This window comes from Pseudophryne corroboree, chromosome 1 (assembly GCF_028390025.1).
Source record: "Pseudophryne corroboree isolate aPseCor3 chromosome 1, aPseCor3.hap2, whole genome shotgun sequence".
In the NCBI taxonomy this organism is placed as follows: domain Eukaryota; kingdom Metazoa; phylum Chordata; class Amphibia; order Anura; family Myobatrachidae; genus Pseudophryne; species Pseudophryne corroboree.
Genome location: NC_086444.1, coordinates 940,814,393 through 940,833,733, shown reverse-complemented (window position 1 = coordinate 940,833,733; position 19,341 = coordinate 940,814,393). Strand labels below are relative to the sequence as shown.

Below are 19,341 nucleotides of genomic sequence, written 5' to 3'. Positions count from 1 at the left end.
CCAGAACCTTTTTGGGGATCTGGAATTTTTTCTCCAGGTTTTCCCAGGATTTTTCAAATATAGCGTTTAATTCTTTAGATGCAGGGCTTTCTTATTGTCTATAGTGAAGTAAGCCTCCTCAACCTGCTCAGGTGGCGGGTCAGTAATGTTTAACACATCTCTAATGGCCTCAATCATGAGCTGCACCCCCTTTGCCAGTGATGCCACCCCCCTTAGCATGTCCCCATCCCCGTCTGCAGTATCAGAGTCGGTATCCGTGTCATCTTGCATAATCTGGGCAAGTGCACGTTTCTGTGGGAACATGCTATGGGATTTTGCCGGAATAGGAACAGAACCTGACCAAACTGCCATAGATTTCTTTAACACCTGAGTTTCAGTCTCAGTATGTGCTACCCTAGTAGAGATCTGAGAGATCATTCCCTTAATAGAGGTTAACCACTTAGGCTCAGCAATAGGGATCGGAGACAATGCATGTGTACATGGAATGGATTCTTCCTGAGAGGAAACATCCTCTGCAGCATATGATACAGAGTCCCTATACATGGCTATGGGAGATAATAAACACCCACACCCACACCCAGGGAAATGTCAGACACAGTTTCCCCCCAAGTATGCCACAGAGAGAGAGACAGAGATTGGAGCCAACCCACACACAGCGCTTTCTGAGTAGATATAACACAACTACTGAGCGCTTACCGTGTACCTTAATAGACTACACAGTATAATCACAGCCTCCCTCCCCCTTCTACAACCCCCTGGTACCGCACAGAATAGCTGGAGTTGCTTGGAGGGACAGCTCTCCCTGTCAGCGTCTGTGTACAGGAACTGCAGGCAGGAAAATGGCGCTGAACACTGCTGGGTCCGGTCTGAGGAGAAGCTCCGCCCCCTTAACATGGCGGTGCTTCCCGCTCTTCACTTTCTTTATACTGGCCTGAGAATTATCGCTGGCACCGTTACCGAGGTCCCTGACAGCCACTAACCAGTGTAGGGTATAGGCGCTGGCTCAGGGCGCCCCTCACAGCGCCGCACTATGTACCGCTGAGCCCCGGAGCGCAGTTAGTACTGCGCTCCCACCCTGATGCCGCCATCTTCACACCGGCTCCCCACTTGCCAGGGGGCCGGTGACTCACTCGCCACCGGAATCTTCTGGCTCTGTTAGGGGGTGGCGGCATGCTGCGGGAGTGAGCAGTCGCCTGGGGCGGCTAACTATCATCACCATCAGGAGCTAATGTCCTGTCAGCGGAGATAGTGGCTCAAAGCCCTGCAGGGCGGACACTACTACACTCCCTTAGTCCCACGAAGCAGGGAGGCTGTTGCCAGCAGCCTCCCTGTGCCTATACTAACTGAGAAAAAAACAAAACCAAAAGAAGCTCTAGGAGCTCCCCTAGCTGTGACCGGCTCCTCCGGGCACATTTTCTAAACTGAGTCTGGTAGGAGTGGCAGAGGGAGGAGCCAGCCCACACTCTCAAACTCTAAAAGTGCCAGTGGCTCCTAGTGGACCATGGTACTAATGTGGACCCCAGCATCCTCTAGGACGCAAGAGAAATAGAGGTACAGTGTAACCCCCCGCAGCCAAAAACTTGGCCTTGTCACCACATAATGAACACACAATATGTAGATAATATTTAAGTTTTATACAAACCTTTTGTATTTCTCCACATTTATTTTCTTTTGTTGTATGATATCAGATACATATTTGTCTATTTCATCCTCATAAATATTTATTGCAGATTGCAGTACCTGTTAAAATGCACGCATCAATTTTGTAAGTTATTGCAGCAGGAATTACTTATAATTATACATACAGACTGTGTAGTAGAAATTGGTGTATTTTTATTACAATGTTTTACTTCAATCTGTGTTTTTTTTAAGTAATGTTTTATTAAAACATTTCAAATAGGTACAATGTCATTATCAAAATATTGAATAAAATTTTTTATTTTTTTTATTTTTTTTTAAGTGTCCATTTAAAACAGACCCAAGAAACATGGGGAATAAAATTCAGGAAGAGCAGTAAAAATAAGATTTTAAACCTACCGGTAAATCTTTTTCTCCTAGTCCGTAGAGGATGCTGGGGACTCCGTAAGGACCATGGGGTATAGACGGGTTCCGCAGGAGACATGGGCACTATAAAGAACTTTTAGAATAGGGTGTGCACTGGCTCCTCCCTCTATGCCCCTCCTCCAGACCTCAGTTAGAGAACTGTGCCCAGAGGAGATGGACAATATGAGGAAAGGATTTTGTTAATCTAAGGGCAAGATTCATACCAGCCCACACCAATCATACCATATAACCTGGAATACTCGCAACCAGTTAACAGTATGAACAAAAACCAGTATCAGTCAAAGACCGATTCCAACTGTAACATAACCCTTATGAAAGCAACAACTATATACAAGTCTTGCAGATGCAGTCCGCACTGGGACGGGCGCCCAGCATCCTCTACGGACTAGGAGAAAAAGATTTACCGGTAGGTTTAAAATCTTATTTTCTCTTACTTCCTAGAGGATGCTGGGGACTCCGTAAGGACCATGGGGATTATACCAAAGCTCCAAACCGGGCGGGAGAGTGTGGATGACTCTGCAGCACCAACTGAGCAAACGCAAGGTCCTCATCAGCCAGGGTATCAAACTTGTAGAATTTAGCAAAAGTGTTTGAACCCGACCAAGTAGCTGCTCGGCAAAGCTGTAATGCCGAGACGCCTCGGGCAGCCGCACAAGAAGAGCCCACCTTCCTACTTTACCGAATTTGGTAACGGCAATCCAGCCATCGAATGAGCCTGCTGAATCGTGTTACAGATCCAGCGAGCAATAGTCTGCTTAGAAGCAGGAGCGCCAACCTTGTTGGCTGCATACAGGACAAACAGAGCCTCTGTTTTCCTAACCCTAGCCGTCTTGGCTACATAAATCTTTAAGGCCCTGACTACATCCAGGGACTTGGGAGTCCTCCCAGTCCCCCGTAGCCACAGGCACCACAATAGGTTGGTTCATATGAAATGAAGAAACCACCTTAGGCAAAAATTGAGGACGTGTCCTCAACTCTGCTCTATCCACATGGAAAATCAAATAGGGGCTCTTGTGGGACAAGGCCGCCAATTCGGACACCCACCTTGCAGATGCCAAGGCCAAAAACATGACCACCTTCCACGTGAGAAATATTAATTCCACTGTTTGAAGAGGTTCAAACCAGTGAGATTTCAGGAAACTTAACACCACGTTAAGGTCCCATGGTGCCACTGGGGGCCCAAAGGGGGGCTGGATGTGCAGCACTCCCTTCACAAACGTCCGGACTTCTGGGAGAGAAGCCAATTCCTTCTGAAAGAATATAGATAGGGCCGAAATCTGTACCTTAATGGAGCCTAACTTCAGGCCCATATCCACTCCTGTCTGTAGAAAGTGGAGAAACCGGCCCAGATGGAAATCTTCCGTAGGAGCATTCTTGGTTCACACCAAGATACATACTTCCTCCAGATACGGTGATAATGCTTTGCCGTCACCTCCTTCCTAGCCTTTATCAGCGTAGGGATAACTTGCTCCAGAATACCTTTCCCAGCTAGGATTCGGTGTTCAACCGCCATGCCGTCAAACGTAACCGCGGTAAGTCTTGGAACACACATGGCCCCTGCTGTAACAGGTCCTCCCTGAGAGGAAGAGGCCACGGATCTTCTGTGAGCATTTCCTGAAGATCTGAGTATCAGGCCCTTCAAGGCCAATCTGGGACAATGAGTATTGTCTGTACTCTTCTTTGTCTTATGATTCTCAATATCTTTGAGATGAGAGGAAGAGGAGGCAATACATAGACCGACTGAAACACCCATGGTGGCACCAGGGCGTCTACTGCTACTGCCTGAGGGTCCCGATACCTGGCACAATACCTCTGAAGCTTTTTGTTGAGGCGTGACGCCATCATGTCTATTTGAGGAATTCCACAAAGACTTGTTATCTCTGCAAAAACTTCTTGATGAAGTCCCCACTCTCCCGGATGGAGATCGTATCTGCTGAGGAAGTCTGCTTCCCAGTTGTCCACTCCCGGAATGAAGACAGCTGAAAGAGCGCTTACGTGATTTTCCGCCCAGTGAAGAATCCTGGCGGCTTCTGCCATCGCCATTCTGCTCCTTGTCCCGCCCTGGCGGTTTACATGAGCCACAGCTGTGACGTTGTCTGATTGCATCAGAACCGGTAGGTCGCGAAGAAGATTCTCCGCTAGTCGTAGGCAGTTGTATATGGCCCTCAATTCCAGTATGTTGATGTGTAGACAAGCCTCCTGGCTTGACCATAGTCCCTGAAAAGTTCTTCCTTGTGTGACTGCTCCCCATCCTCGGAGGCTCGCGTCCGTGGTCACCAGAACCCAGTCTTGAATGCCGAATCTGCGACCCTCTAGAAGGTGAGCACTCTGCAGCCACCACAGGAGAGACACCCTGGCCCTGGGGGACAGGGTTATTTTCTGATGTATTTGTAGATGGGACACGGACCACTTGTCCAGAAGGTCCCACTGAAAAGTCCTCGTATGAAAACCTGCCGAAGCGGATGGCCTCGTAGGCTGCCACCATTTTCCCCAGAACTCGAGTGCATTGATGAACAGACACTCTTTTTGGTATTAGCAGGTCTCTGACCATGTTCTGGAGATCCTGGGCTTTTTCCAATGGGAGAAAAACCCTCTTTTGTTCCGTGTCCAGAATCATGCCGAGGAATGATAGCAGAGTCGTTGGAACCAATTGTGACTTTGGCAGATTCAGAATCCAACCGTGCTGTTGCAGCACTTTTAGGGAGAGCGACACGTTCTTCAGCAACTGGTCTCTCGATCTCGCAGGAGATCGTCCAAGTATGGAATAATTGTGACTCCCTGCCTGCGCAGGAGCACCATCATCTCTGCCAATACCTTGGTGAAAATCCTCAGGGCCGTGGAAAGCCCAAACGGCAACGTCTGAAACTGGTAATGATAGTCCTGTACAGCGAATCTCAGGTACTCCTGATGAGGGGGGTATATGGGGACATGAAGGTATGCATCCTTTATGTCCAGTGACACCATCAAATCCCCCCCTTCCAGGCTGGATATTACAGCTCGGAGCGATTCCATCTTGAATTTGAACTTTTTCAAGTACAGGTTTAGGGATTTTAGATTTAAAATGGGTCTGACCGAACCATCCAGCTTCGGGACCATAAATAGGGTTCAATAATACCCTTTTCCCTATTGGACCAGGGGAACCTTGACCACCACTTGCTGTTGACACAGCTTTTGAATTGCAGCTAACACTACTTCCCTCTCCGGGGGTGAAGCTGGCAATGCCGACATGAAAAATCGGCGAGGGGGCACCTCTTCGAATTCCAGCATGTAGCCTTGGGAAACAATTTCCATCACCCAAGGATCCACGTCTGAAAAAATCCAGATCTGGCTGAAAAGTCGAAGGCGCGCCCCCACTGGTGCGGACTCTCTTAGGGGAGCCCCAGCGTCATGCGGTGGATTTTGTAGATGCCGGGGAGGACTTCTGCTCCTGGGAACTAGCCGAAGCAGGTGTTCTCTTTCCCCTACCCTTACCTCTGGCAAGGAAGGAGGAGCCCTGACCTCTTCTGGATTTATGAGACCGAAAGGACTGCATCTGATACTGTGGAGCTTTCTTTTGCTGTTGGGGAACAAAAGGTAAAAAGGTAGATTTACCCGCGGTAGCTGTGGCAACCAGGTCCGCAAGCCCCTCCCCAAACAACACTTCACCCTTGAAAGGTAAAACCTCCATATGCTTCTTCGAGTCTGCATCACCCGTCCATTGGCGGGTCCATAGAGCTCGTCTCGCAGAAATAGCCATGGCATTGGCTCTGGAACCCAGCAGCCCAAAGTCTCTTTGTGCGTCCCTCGTGTATAAGACTGCGTCTTTAATGTGGGCTAAGGTTAATAAAATGGTATCCCTGTCTAGGTATCTGTCCATGCTGCAACTGCGCTACATACCCATGCCGATGCTATTGCCGGTCTGAGCAAAGCACCCATATGCGCATAAAATAAGAATTTACTCACCGGTAATTCTATTTCTCGTAGTCCGTAATGGATGCTGGGAACTCCGTAAGGACCATGGGGAATAGACGGGCTCCGCAGGAGACTGGGCACTCTAAAAGAAAGATTAGGTACTATCTGGTGTGCACTGGCTCCTCCCTCTATGCCCCTCCTCCAGACCTCAGTTAGGGAAACTGTGCCCGGAAGAGCTGACACAATAAGGAAAGGATTTGGAATCCCGGGTAAGACTCATACCAGCCACACCAATCACACCGTACAACTCGTGATACTATACCCAGTTAACAGTATGAATAACAACTGAGCCTCACGAACAGATGGCTCATAACAATAACCCTTTAGTTAGGCAATAACTATATACAAGTATTGCAGACAAGCCGCACTTGGGATGGGCGCCCAGCATCCACTACGGACTACAAGAAATAGAATTACCGGTGAGTAAATTCTTATTTTCTCTGACGTCCTAGTGGATGCTGGGAACTCCGTAAGGACCATGGGGATTATACCAAAGCTCCCAAACAGGCGGGAGAGTGCGGATGACTCTGCAGCACCGAATGAGCAAACTCAAGGTCCTCCTCAGCCAGGGTATCAAACTTGTAGAATTTTGCAAACGTGTTTGATCCCGACCAAGTAGCAGCTCGGCAAAGTTGTAAAGCCGAGACCCCTCGGGCAGCCGCCCAAGAAGAGCCCCCTTCCTCGTGGAATGGGCCTTTACTGATTTAGGATGCGGCAGTCCAGCCGCAGAATGTGCAAGTTGAATCATGGAGCAGATCCAGCGAGCAATAGTCTGCTTAGAAGCAGGAGCACCCAGCTTGTTGGGTGCATGCAGGATAAACAGCGAGGCAGTTTTTCTGACTCTAGCCGTCCTGGAAACATAGATTTTCAGGGCCCGGACTACGTCCAGCAACTCGGAGGCCTCCAAGTCCCGAGTAGCCGCAGGCACCACAATAGGTTGGTTCAAATGAAACGCTGATACCACCTTAGGGAGGAATTGGGGACGCGTCCTCAATTCTGCTCTGTCCATATGGAAGATCAGATAGGGGCTTTTACAGGACAAAGCCGCCAAGTCTGACACCCGCCTAGCCGAAGCCAAGGCCAAAAGCATGACCACTTTCCACATGAGATATTTTAATTCCACAGTCTGAAGTGGCTCAAACCAATGTAATTTTAGGAAATCCAACACAACGTTGAGATCCCAAGGTGCCACTGGGGGCACAAAAGGGGGCTGAATATGCAGCACTCCCTTAACAAACGTCTGAACTTCAGGCAGTGAAGCCAGTTCTTTTTGAAAGAAAATAGACAGGGCCGAAATGTGGACTTTAATGGAACCCAATTTTAGGCCTACAGTCACTCCTGACTGTAGGAAGTGCAGAAAACAACCCAGCTGAAATTCTTCTGTGGGGGCCTTCATAGCCTCACACCAAGCAACATATTTTCGCCATATGCGGTGATAATGCTTTGCTGTCACATCTTTCCTAGCTTTTATTAGCGTAGGAATGACTTCAACCGGAATGCCCTTTTCATCAGGATCCGGCGTTCAACCGCCATGCCGTCAAACGCAGCCGCGGTAAGTCTTGGAACAGACAGGGCCCCTGCTGTAGCAGGTCCTGTCTGAGAGGCAGAGGCCAAGGGTCCTCTGAGATCATTTCTTGCAGTTCCGGGTACCAAGTCCTTCTTGGCCAATCCGGAACGATGAGTATAGTTCTCACTCCTCTCTTTCTTATTATCCTCAGCACCTATGGTATGAGAGGAAGAGGAGGGAACACATAAACCGACTGGTACACCCACGGTGTCACTAGAGTGTCCACAGCTATCGCCTGAGGGTCCCTTGACCTGGCGCAATATCTTTTTAGCTTTTTGTTTAGGCGGGACGCCATCATGTCCACCTGTGGCCTTTCCCAACGGTTTACAATCAGTTGGAAGACTTCTGGATGAAGTCCCCACTCTCCCGGGTGGAGGTCGTGCCTGCTGAGGAAGTCTGCTTCCCAGTTGTCCACTCCCGGAATGAACACTGCTGACAGTGCTATCACGTGATTTTCCGCCCATCGGAGAATCCTTGTGGCTTCTGCCATCGCCATCCTGCTTCTTGTGCCGCCCTGTCGATTTACATGGGCAACCGCCGTGATGTTGTCTGACTGAATCAGCACCGGCTGGTTTTGAAGCAGGGGTCTTGTGTAGGGAAGCCTCCTTACTCGACTATTGTCTTTGGAAGTTTCTTCCCTGCGTGACTGCCCCCCAACCTCGGAGGCTTGCATCCGTGGTCACCAGGACCCAGTCCTGTATGCGAAATCTGCGGCCCTCGAGCAGATGAGCACTCTGCAGCCACCACAGCAGAGACACCCTGGCCCTCGGGGACAGGGTGATCAGCCGATGCATCTGAAGATGCAATCCGGACCACTTGTCTAACAGATCCCACTGAAAGATCCTTGCATGGAACCTGCCGAATGGAATTGCCTCGTAAGAAGCTACCATCTTTCCCAGGACTCGCGTGCAGTGATGCACCGACACCTGTTTTGGTTTCAGGAGGTCTCTGACCAGAGATGACAACTCCTTGGCCTTCTCCTCCGGGAGAAACACCTTCCTCTGTTCTGTGTCCAGAAACATACCCAGGAACAGCAGACGCGTCGTAGGAACCATCTGCGACTTTGGAATATTCAGAATCCAGCCGTGCTGTTGAAGCACTTCCTGAGATAGTGCTACTCCGACCAACAACTGCTCCCTGGACCTCGCCTTTATAAGGAGATCGTCCAAGTATGGGATAATTATAACTCCCTTCTTTCGAAGGAGTATCATCATTTCGGCCATTACCTTGGTAAATACCCTCGGTGCCGTGGACAGACCAAACGGCAACATCTGGAATTGGTAATGGCAGTCTTGTACCACAAAACGGAGGTACACCTGGTGAGGAGGGTAAATGGGGACATGCAGGTACGCATCCTTGATGTCCAGTGATACCATGTAATCCCCTTCTTCCAGGCTTGCAATAACCGCCCTGAGCGATTCCATTTTGAACTTGAACCTTCTAATATAAAAGTGTTCAAGGATTTTAAATTTAGAATGGGTCTCACCGAACAGTCTGGTTTCGGTACCACAACATTGTGGAATAGTAACCCCGTCCCTGTTGAAGGAGGGGAACTTTTATTATCACCTGCTGGAGGAACAGCTTGTGAATTGCCGCCAGCACTACCTCCCTGTCCGGGGGAGTAGCTGGCAAGGCTGATTTTAGGTAACGGCGAGGGGGAGACGTCTCGAATTCCAGCTTGTATCCCTGAGATACCTGTAGAACCCAGGGATCCACCCGTGAGCGAACCCACCGGTCGCTGAAGTTCCGGAGACGGGCCCCCACCGCACCTGTACCAAAAAAAACCAAGTGGCGCTTAACAATCATATAATATAAAATATTTAATAAAAATACACATTAAATACAATGCAACAACCTCCCGGGGGTGTAAGACAATTATTAAAACATCACAATAATGTTGTACAGCAGTATGATAAATCAAAGCACCTGATATTTGGTTAGAATACAGGTTGAAAACATAAAAAATAGCCACTGTTGACACAAGAGTCTCGGGATTACACAAAAAACAATATGTACACACTTGAAGGTGCAGCTGCAGAATAATTTCCAACTGTGTAGCTCACAGTGGCATGCCCACAGGGTGGTACCCGTGACCCGGGTTGGAGTAGATTTGTTCATACCTGCCTTTTGAGGAAGACGCCCTGCTGGCGTTGAAACGCGTTAAGGAATACAGGAAATTTCATGAGGACCGGTACCGCTGTGTACTTCCATCTCCATCTGAGCCGTGTACGGGAAACCAGACCGACGGCTGCAGCATAAGCGCCCCAGCCCGCAGCTTCAACCCCGCGCGGCTCTCAGCCACAGCCGCTACCACACTGACGGGTGATACGAGCGTCAGACGGGCTGTTGATCGGTGCTTCTGGCCGGGCCCCTGCCACTCCGGCTCCATCGGCAAACGACCAATGTGAAAGGGGACACGGAGCTCCCACATGCAGTAGCGTCTCGGTGAGGACGCCCGAATCAAGTCTCCCACGTATTACAACACTGCTTCATCCCGCTGAGGATCTGGTGTACATCATCACCCTGGCTAACGGGACAACACCAGGGAGCAAGAATCGAAAGCTCCTGCCCAGCGGTAACAGGTTCACTTACCATATTTATATTTCTATTTATTTTTTTCAACTATCTGTCTGCATTGCTAATATCTGTTGAACAAATCTACTCCAACCCGGGTCACGGGTACCACCCTGTGGGCATGCCACTGTGAGCCACACAGTTGGAAATTATTCTGCAGCTGCACCTTCAAGTGTGTACATATTGTTTTTTGTGTAATCCCGAGACTCTTGTGTCAACAGTGGCTATTTTTTATGTTTTCAACCTGTATTCTAACCAAATATCAGGTGCTTTGATTTATCATACTGCTGTACAACATTATTGTGATGTTTTAATAATTGTCTTACACCCCCGGGAGGTTGTTGCATTGTATTTAATGTGTATTTTTATTAAATATTTTATATTATATGATTGCTAAGCGCCACTTGGTTTTTTTTGGTACTTTTGTGGATTAAGGGATTGGCAATCCCCTTATACAAGAGGCGGCTGACGATCATATTGCAGTCTCACTCACCTAAGCGCTTAGTGTATTTTCTGTCTTTCCCCACCGCACCTGGCTCCATCAGTGGAGGCCCAGTTTAGTGGAAGCAGGGGAGGATTTCTGTTCTTGGGAACTGGCTGTATGGTGCAGCTTTTTCCCTCTACCCCTGCCTCTGGGCAGAAAGGACGCGCCTTTAACCCACTTGCCTTTCTGGGGCCGAAAGGACTGTACCTGATAATACGGTGCTTTCTTTGGCTGTGAGGGAACCTGGGGTAAAAATGTCGACTTCCCAGCTGTCGCTGTGGAAACGAGGTCCGAGAGACCATCCCCAAACAATTCCTCACCCTTGTAAGGCAAAACCTCCATGTGCCTTTTAGAATCCGCATCACCTGTCCACTGCCGAGTCCATAATACTCTCCTGGCAGAAATGGACATTGCATTTATTCTAGATGCCAGCCGGCAATTATCCCTCTGTGCATCTCTCATGTATAAGACTACGTCTTTAATGTGCTCTATGGTTAGCAATATAGTGTCCCTGTCAAGGGAATCAGACAGGGAATCAGACCACGCTGCTGCAGCACTGCACATCCATGCTGAAGCAATAGCAGGTCTCAGTATAGTACCCGAGTGTGTATATACAGACTTCAGGATAGCCTCCTGCTTTCTATCCGCAGGCTCCTTTAAGGCGGCCGTATCCTGAGACGGTAGTGCCACCTTTTTTGACAAGCGTGTGAGCGCTTTATCCACCCTCGGGGATGTCTCCCAACGTACCCTGTCCTCTGGCGGGAAAGGGTACGCCATTAGTAACTTTTTAGAAATCACTAATTTTTTTATCAGGGGATGCCCACGCTTCTTCACACACTTCATTTAACTCATCTGAAGGGGGAAAAACCACTGGTTGCTTTTTCTCCCCAAACATAATACCCTTTTTAGTGGTACCTGGGTTAATGTCAGAAATGTGCAACACATTTTTCATTGCCGTAATCATGCAACGGATAGCCTTAGTGGAATGTACATTTGTCTCGTCGTCGACACTGGACTCAGACTCCGTGTCGACATCTGTGTCTGCCATCTGAGGTAGCGGGCGTTTTTGAGCCCCTGACGGCCTTTGAGACGCCTGGGCAGGCACAGGCTGAGAAGCCGGCTGTCCCACAGCTGTTATGTCATCAAACCTTTTATGTAAGGAGTTGACACTGTCGGTTAATACCTTCCACATATCCATCCACACTGGTGTCGACCCCGCAGGGGGTGACATCACATTTATCGGCACCTGCTCCGCCTCCACATAAGCCTCCTCATCAAACATGTCGACACAGCCGTACCGACACACCGCACACACACAGGGAATGCTCTGACTGAGGACAGGACCCCACAAAGTCCTTTGGGGAGACAGAGAGAGAGTATGCCAGCACACACTACAGCGCTATATAATTAGGGATTTACACTACTACAGAAAGTGATTTTTCCCTATAGCTGCTTAACATGTATAGTTTGCGCCTAAATGTAGTGCCCCCCCTCTCTTTTTAACCCTTTGAGTCTGGAAACTGCAGGGGAGAGCCTGGGGAGCTGTCTTCCAGCGGAACTGTGAAGAGAAAATGGCGCCAGTGTGCTGAGGGAGATAGCTCCGCCCCCTTCTCGGCGGGCTTATCCCGCTCTTTTATTAATATTATGGCAGGGGATTTTTACACATATATAGTTTATTAGACTATATTATGTGTTTTTTTGCCATGTTAAGGTACTCTAATTGCAGCGCAGCGCAGCGCAGGGCGCCCCCCCCCCCAGCGCCCTGCACCCATCAGTGACCGGAGTATGTGGTGTGCATGGGGAGCAATGGCGCACAGCTGCAGTGCTGTGCGCTACCTTAATGAAGACCGGCATCTTTAGCCGCCGATTTTCTCCTCGGAATCTTCCGTCTTCTGGCTCTGCAAGGGGGATGGCGGCGCGGCTCCGGGACCGGACGACCGAGGCTGGGCCTGTGTTCGATCCCTCTGGAGCTAATGGTGTCCAGTAGCCTAGAAGCCCAAGCTAGCTGCAAGCAGGTAGGTTCGCTTCTCTCCCCTAAGTCCCTCGTAGCAGTGAGTCTGTTGCCAGCAGATCTCACTGAAAATAAAAAACCTAATAAATACTTTCTTTACTAGGAGCTCAGGAGAGCCCCTAGTGTGCAACCAGCTCGAGCCGGGCACAGATTCTAACTGAGGTCTGGAGGAGGGGCATAGAGGGAGGAGCCAGTGCACACCAGATAGTACCTAATCTTTCTTTTAGAGTGCCCAGTCTCCTGCGGAGCCCGTCTATTCCCCATGGTCCTTACGGAGTTCCCAGCATCCACTAGGACGTCAGAGAAATAGACTTTAAAGTAGTCTCCTGTCTGCGATCAGCAGGATCCTTGAGGGCTGCCGTGTCCGGAGACGGCAGCGCCACCTTCTTGGACAGGCGCGTTAAAGCCTTGTCCACCCTGGGAGAGGATTCCCAACGTACCTACCTGTCCTGTGCAGGGAAAGGATACGCCATAAGAACCCTTTTGGGAATCTGCAGTTTTTTATCTGGAGTTTCCCAAGCTTTTTCAAATAACTAGTTAAGCTCATGAGATGGGGGAAAGGTTACCTCAGATTTATTTTCCTTATACATGTGCACCCTCGTATCAGGGACAGGGACAGAGGGGTCATCAGTGATATGCAAAACATCTTTTATTGCAATAATCATACACTGAATACTTTTTGCCACCCTTGGGTGTAATTTTGCATCATCGTAGTCGACACTGGAGTCAGAATCCGTGTCGGTACAAGTGTCCACTATTTGGGATAGGGGACGATTTTGAGACCCAGAAGGGCCCTGTGACCCAGTCCAATCCATGGATTAACTCCCTGCTTTCTCCCTGGACTCTGCTTTGTCCAGTCTTTTATGTAATGAGGCCACACTCGCATTTAACATATGCCACATGTCCATCCAATCATGAGTCGGCGTTGCCGACGGAGACACACATCTGCTCCACCTCCTTCTTGGACGAGCCTTCCGCTTCAGACATGTCGACACGCACGTACCGACACCCCCACACACACAGGGATATATCTATAAGGGGACAATTCCCCAACAAGGCCCTATGGGGAGACAGAGAGAGAGTATGCCAGCACACACCCAGCGCCAAACTGACACTGGAATAACCCAGATAGCGCTTTTTATATATGTAATCAATGTTATACACTCACTGCGCCTTAAACATGCCCCCCCCCCCTCTTTTCAGCCCTCTGTCACCGAGTTCAGCAGGGGAGAGTCCGGGGAGCCAGCTTCTCTGCATCGTTCTGTGGAGAAAAAGGCGCTGTTAGTGCTGAGGGATCAAGCTCTGCCCCCTCCAGCGGCGGGCTTCGGTCCCGCTTCAATATTCCAAAAAATGGCGGGGGGTCTCTTCATTTACTGCCTCCGCAGCCTAATGTACCCTTTTTTGCCCGACCAGAGGTTTATTGCTGCCCAGGGCGCCCCCCCGCCTGCGCCCTGCACCCATCAGTGCCCGTTCTGGGTGGGTAGCGTGTGGGAGCAATGGCTTACCTCAGTGAAGATCTGAAGTCTTCTGCCGCCTTGAAGTCTTCTTTTCTTCTTATACTCACCCGGCTTCTATCTTCCGGCTCTGCGAGGAGGACGGCGGCGCGGCTCTGGGACGAACGGCGGGGTGAGACCTGCGTTCCAACTCCGTCTGGAGCTAATGGTGTACAGTAGCCTAAGAAGCAGAGCCTATCATTTAAGTAGGTCTGCTTCTCTCTCCTCAGTCCCACGATGCAGGGAGCCTGTTGCCAGCAGTGCTCCCTGAAAATAAAAATTATTTTTCAGAGAAACTCTGGAAAGCTCCTCTGTAATGCACCCTATCTCCTCTGGGCACAAAATCTAACTGAGGTCTGGAGGAGGGGCATAGAGGGAGGAGCCAGTGCACACCCATACTAAAAGTTCTGCGGAGCCCGTCTATACCCCATGGTCCTTACGGAGTCCCCAGCATCCTCTAGGACGTAAGAGAAAATATACTGATAGGTTAACTGGGTACCAACAAAATTAACCCTAGTATGAATTCGCGTGTGTGTGTACATGTGATAGGGAATATAGATTGTAAACTCCACTGGGTCAGGGACTGATGTGAATGGCCAAATATTCTCTGTAAAGCGCTGCGGAATATGTGTGCGCTATATAAATAACTGGTAATAAATAAATAAACGTACAAACACAGACATATAACGAAATGTCATGTGTGATGTGTAAAAGATGGGAGGGAAAATAAAAATAAAATAATTACAAAAACAAAGGATGAGGGGGGTGGGAAGGGCAATGATGCAATACGAACTCACAAATGCATGTCTACATCAAGGGTGGAAACATCATAAAATAACTTCAATTAGACAAAAAGGGGTCTTATAGGAAGACTTAACGCAGTCACAGTAGAAACCCAAATCAAGTAATTTTGCGCAATAGATATCACGTGGTTGATTCAAAGGTCTTAATAATCTGAGAATGAGTAGAAGAGTGTGGTAATATATGGTTCACATTTCTTATAGAAGCGTTTCACAAAATAAAGGAGATCTAAGAGAGCACCCTGTATCTCGCCGATTAAGGGCCGGTTTTCTTAATCCATTTGCAACATAGGACTTTTTTAGCTATTGAGACAATAGTGAGAATGGGAATGAGAGGCTTAATAACAAACTGTTTTCATATATTAAAGTAAGCAAATTGTAACGGTATAGATAGAAGGGTAAACGGAGGTGGAACAATAGGTTAATAAAATCAAGAACCTTGTTTCAATAGCGACGGGCCACTGAACACAACCAAAGGCTATGCATATAATTTTGTTCAAGATGTATTACATTTAGGGCAATGACTACATTCCTCAGGTAGCATGTACAGATGTTGTAATGGAGAGACATTGGGCCTAATTCAGACCGGATCGCAAAAGCAAAATCTTTCTCAAATGGGCAAAACCATTAGCAGAGAGAGTTAGATTTGGGTGGGTTATATTGTTTCTGTGCAGGGCAAATACTGGACAGCTTGCTTTTTACACTGCAATTTAGATTTCAGTTTGAACACACCACACCCAAATCTAACCCTCACTGCACATGTTACATATGCCCCACCTGCACTGCACATGGTTTTGCCCATTAGAGAAAAAGTTTGCTGTTGCGATCAGGTCTCAATTAGGCCCATAAGCACTATGAAGAGTTTTAAAATGAACCTATTGAAGCACAGAGGAACCTTCGTATTTTCAGTATTTTGTATGTGGGTGGATAATATCCAAACAAATCTGTCACCTAGGGTATGTCTTTAGACCATGCCAATGACAGTGAATTCCATAAACTGGTCAGGTCTTTTGCATGTGAATTAGGGTAGAGATATCTAAAGTGAAATGAGTTTGAGGTTAGGAGATATAACAGCGAGTGGAACCTTTCAGTGTGGGTGTGGTTCGGAACAGTGGGCTGGGGTTACTGGAAACTGTCGTAGTTGTAGATACATAAAAAATGAGAGTTGAGAATATAAAATTTGTCTTGCGGTTGCGGAAATTAGAGCATGTGGCAATGTGGGTCAAAGACATCTGAAATGGCTCTAATTCCTTTGCATCTCCATATTAAAACACAGGCATTATGTAAGGATGGCAGAAATTCTAGGTTACCCCGAATGGGAACGTATTTTGAGTTTAGTCCGATAGACACTAGGCGATATAGTAAACAATATTGCTCATTTTTACCCTCCTGAACGATATTTTTTACTACACTGCCAACAACAGCCGATGCACGGCCCAGCGGGTCATTCACGACCCTCTGTGTCGGCCATGCATGCAGCTCAATTTGGACTCATCGTCCTAAGCTGCATGCACGGCTTGGCCGAGGTATGACATCACTGTGCAATATCACTAGTGTGTATGCCCACGTCAGGCAGCCCAGTCCAGAAGGAAGGGGGACACACTAGACAATGTCGCTTATGGAGCACCTCACCTAGTGTGTACGCACTTTTACTGGGATCTCTACTCCATTTCCTGATGGTTGCTAACCAAGCTGCTCAACTATCATTAAAAAAAAAAAAAAAAGAGTTGTCTTAGTATAGGAGGAGGGACAGACGTCCTGTGAAGATTGAGCAATTCTTCTGGGGCATACAGGGCCTTATCTACTGATGGAACAGTAAAAAGTTCCCTATTTATCAGCCAGACTGTAATATAGTAGGAGAAGGCTGCCTGGCAGAAAGTTTGAATATTAGGAAGACCCAAACCACCCGATGCTCTTTATTGTGTCAAGCTAAGCCTGGAAATACAGGATTTTAATACCTACAGGTAAATCCTTTTCTCCTAGTCCGTAGAGGATGCTGGGGTCCACTTCAGTACCATGGGGTATAGACTGTTCCACAGGAGCCATGGGCACTTTAAGACTTTTTCAGAGTGTGAACTGGCTCCTCCCTCTATGCCCCTCCTCCAGACCTCAGTATAGGAACTGTGTCCAGGGAGACAGACATTTCGAGAAAAGGATTTACTTTTAAATTAATGGTGAGATTCATACCAGCTCACACTTCAACCATGCCGCACACATGGCATTCAACAAAACACACGCCAAAGGGCATGAACATTACAGCAACAGTGCTGAAAACATTCTTAACAAAATAACAACTGCAGGTAAAATTACGCACTGGGCTGGGTGCCCAGCATCCTCTACGGACTAGGAGAAAAGGATTTACCGGTAGGTATTAAAATCCTGTTTTCTCATACGTCCTAGAGGATGCTGGGGTCCACTTCAGTACCATGGGGTTGTACCAAAGCTCCAGTACGGGCGGGAGAGTGCGGATGACCCTGCAGCACCGATTGACCAAACTGTAGGTCCTCATTGGCCAAGGTGTCAAACTTGTAAAACTTAGCAAACATGTTTGCCCCTGACCAAGTAGCTGCTCGGCAAAGTTGTAATGCCGAGACGCCCCGGGCAGCCGCCCAGGATGAGCCCACCTTTCTAGTAGAATGGGCATTCACCGAATTCGGTATCGGCAATCCTGCCGTGGAATGAGCGTGCTGAATCGTACCTCTGATCGAGCGCGCAATAGTCTGCTTAGAAGCAGGACACCCAATCTTGTTGGGAGCATACAGGACAAACAGAGCCTCTGTTTTCCGTATCCGAGCCGTTCTTGCTACATAGATTTTCAAAGCCCTGACCACATCCAGAGACTTTGAAGCAGCGAAAGTGTCAGTAGCCACTGGCACCACAATAGGTTGGTTTATATGGAAAGAAGAAACCACCTTTGGAAGAAATTGTTGACGAGTTCTCAACTCAGCCCTATCTTCATGGAAAACCAAGTCAGGGCTCTTGTGAGACAAGGCCCCCAACTCAGACACCCGTCTTGCGGATGCCAAGGCCAACAGCATGACCACTTTCCTAGTGAGAAACTTCAACTCTATCTCCTGTAGAGGTTCAAACCAATCTGAATGAAGGAAGTGCAACACCACGTTAAGATCCCATGGTGCCACAGGAGGCACAAATGGAGGTTGGATGTGCAGAACCCCTTTCACGAATGTCTGAACTTCTGGAAGGGAGGCCAATTGTTTCTGAAAGAAAATGGACATGGCCGAAATCTGGACCTTGATTGAACCCAATCGTAGGCCCGTATCCACACCCGCCTGGAGAAAGTGGAGAAAACGTCCTAACTGAAACTCTTCCGTTGGAGCCTTCTTGGTTTCACCACAAAACACATATTTTCTCCAAATACGGTGGTTATGTTTAGACGTTACTCCCTTCCTGGCCTGAATAAAAGTGGAAATTACTTCTTTGGGAATGCCCTTTCGGGCTAGGATCCGGCGCTCAACAGCCATGCCGTCAAACGTAGCCTCGGTAAGTCTTGATACACACACGGCCCCTGCTGCAGCAGGTCCTCGCGACGAGGAAGAGGCCGAGGATCTTCTATGAGTAAATCCTGAAGATCTGGATACCAAGCCCTCCTTGGCCAGTCTAGGACAATGAGTATCGCTGAAACGCCTGTTCTTCTTATGAGCTTGAGAACTTTCGGAATGAGTGGCAGTGGAGGGAAGGCATATACCGACTGAAACACCCACTGGGTCACTAGTGCATTCACTGCTATTGCTTGAGGGTCTCTCGACCTGGAACAATATCTCTGAAACTTCCTGTTGAGACGAGATGCCATCATGTCTACTTGAGGAACTCCCAAAAGACCGGTCACCTCTGCGAAGACTTCTTGGTGGAAGCCCCATTCTCCTGGAAGGAGATCGTGTCTGCTGAGGAAGTCTGCTTCCCAGTTGTCCACTCCCGTAATGAAAATTGCCGACAGAGTTCTTGCATGTCTTTCTGCCCAGAGGAGAATCTTTGACACCTCTGCCATTGCCGCTCTGCTTTTCGTCCCGCCCTGACTGTTTATGTACGCGACTGCTGTTACATTGTCCGACTGGATCTGTACGGGTTGATCTTGAAGAAGATGCACTGATTGTAGAAGCCCGTTGTAAATGGCTCTCAATTCCAGAACGTTTATGTGGAGACAAGTTTCTTGACTTGACCACCTTCCTTGGAAGCTTTCCCCCTGCGTGACTGCACCCCAGCCTCGGAGACTTGCATCCGTGTTCACCAGGATCCAGTCTTGAATCCCGAACCTGGTCCCTCTAGGAGGTGAGAAGTGTGTAGCCACCACAAGAGCGAGATTCTGGCTTTGGATGACAGGATAATCCTCTGATGCATGTGTAGATGGGATCCTGACCACTTGTCCAATAGGTCCCATT

The 19,341-nt window shown here is 48.5% G+C and overlaps 1 protein-coding gene across 2 annotated transcripts in view; it reads right to left on the bottom strand.

The window, feature by feature from the left end:
- The window catches only part of ELMOD2 (ELMO domain containing 2), a 142,636-nt gene that overhangs the window by 95,732 nt on the left and 27,563 nt on the right, over positions 1-19,341 (bottom strand). For both annotated transcript variants that reach the window (XM_063920379.1, XM_063920380.1), the window contains exon 4: positions 1,643-1,740. In XM_063920379.1, the coding sequence (XP_063776449.1) occupies positions 1,643-1,740 (98 nt within the window). The remainder of the gene's footprint in view (positions 1-1,642; positions 1,741-19,341) is intronic.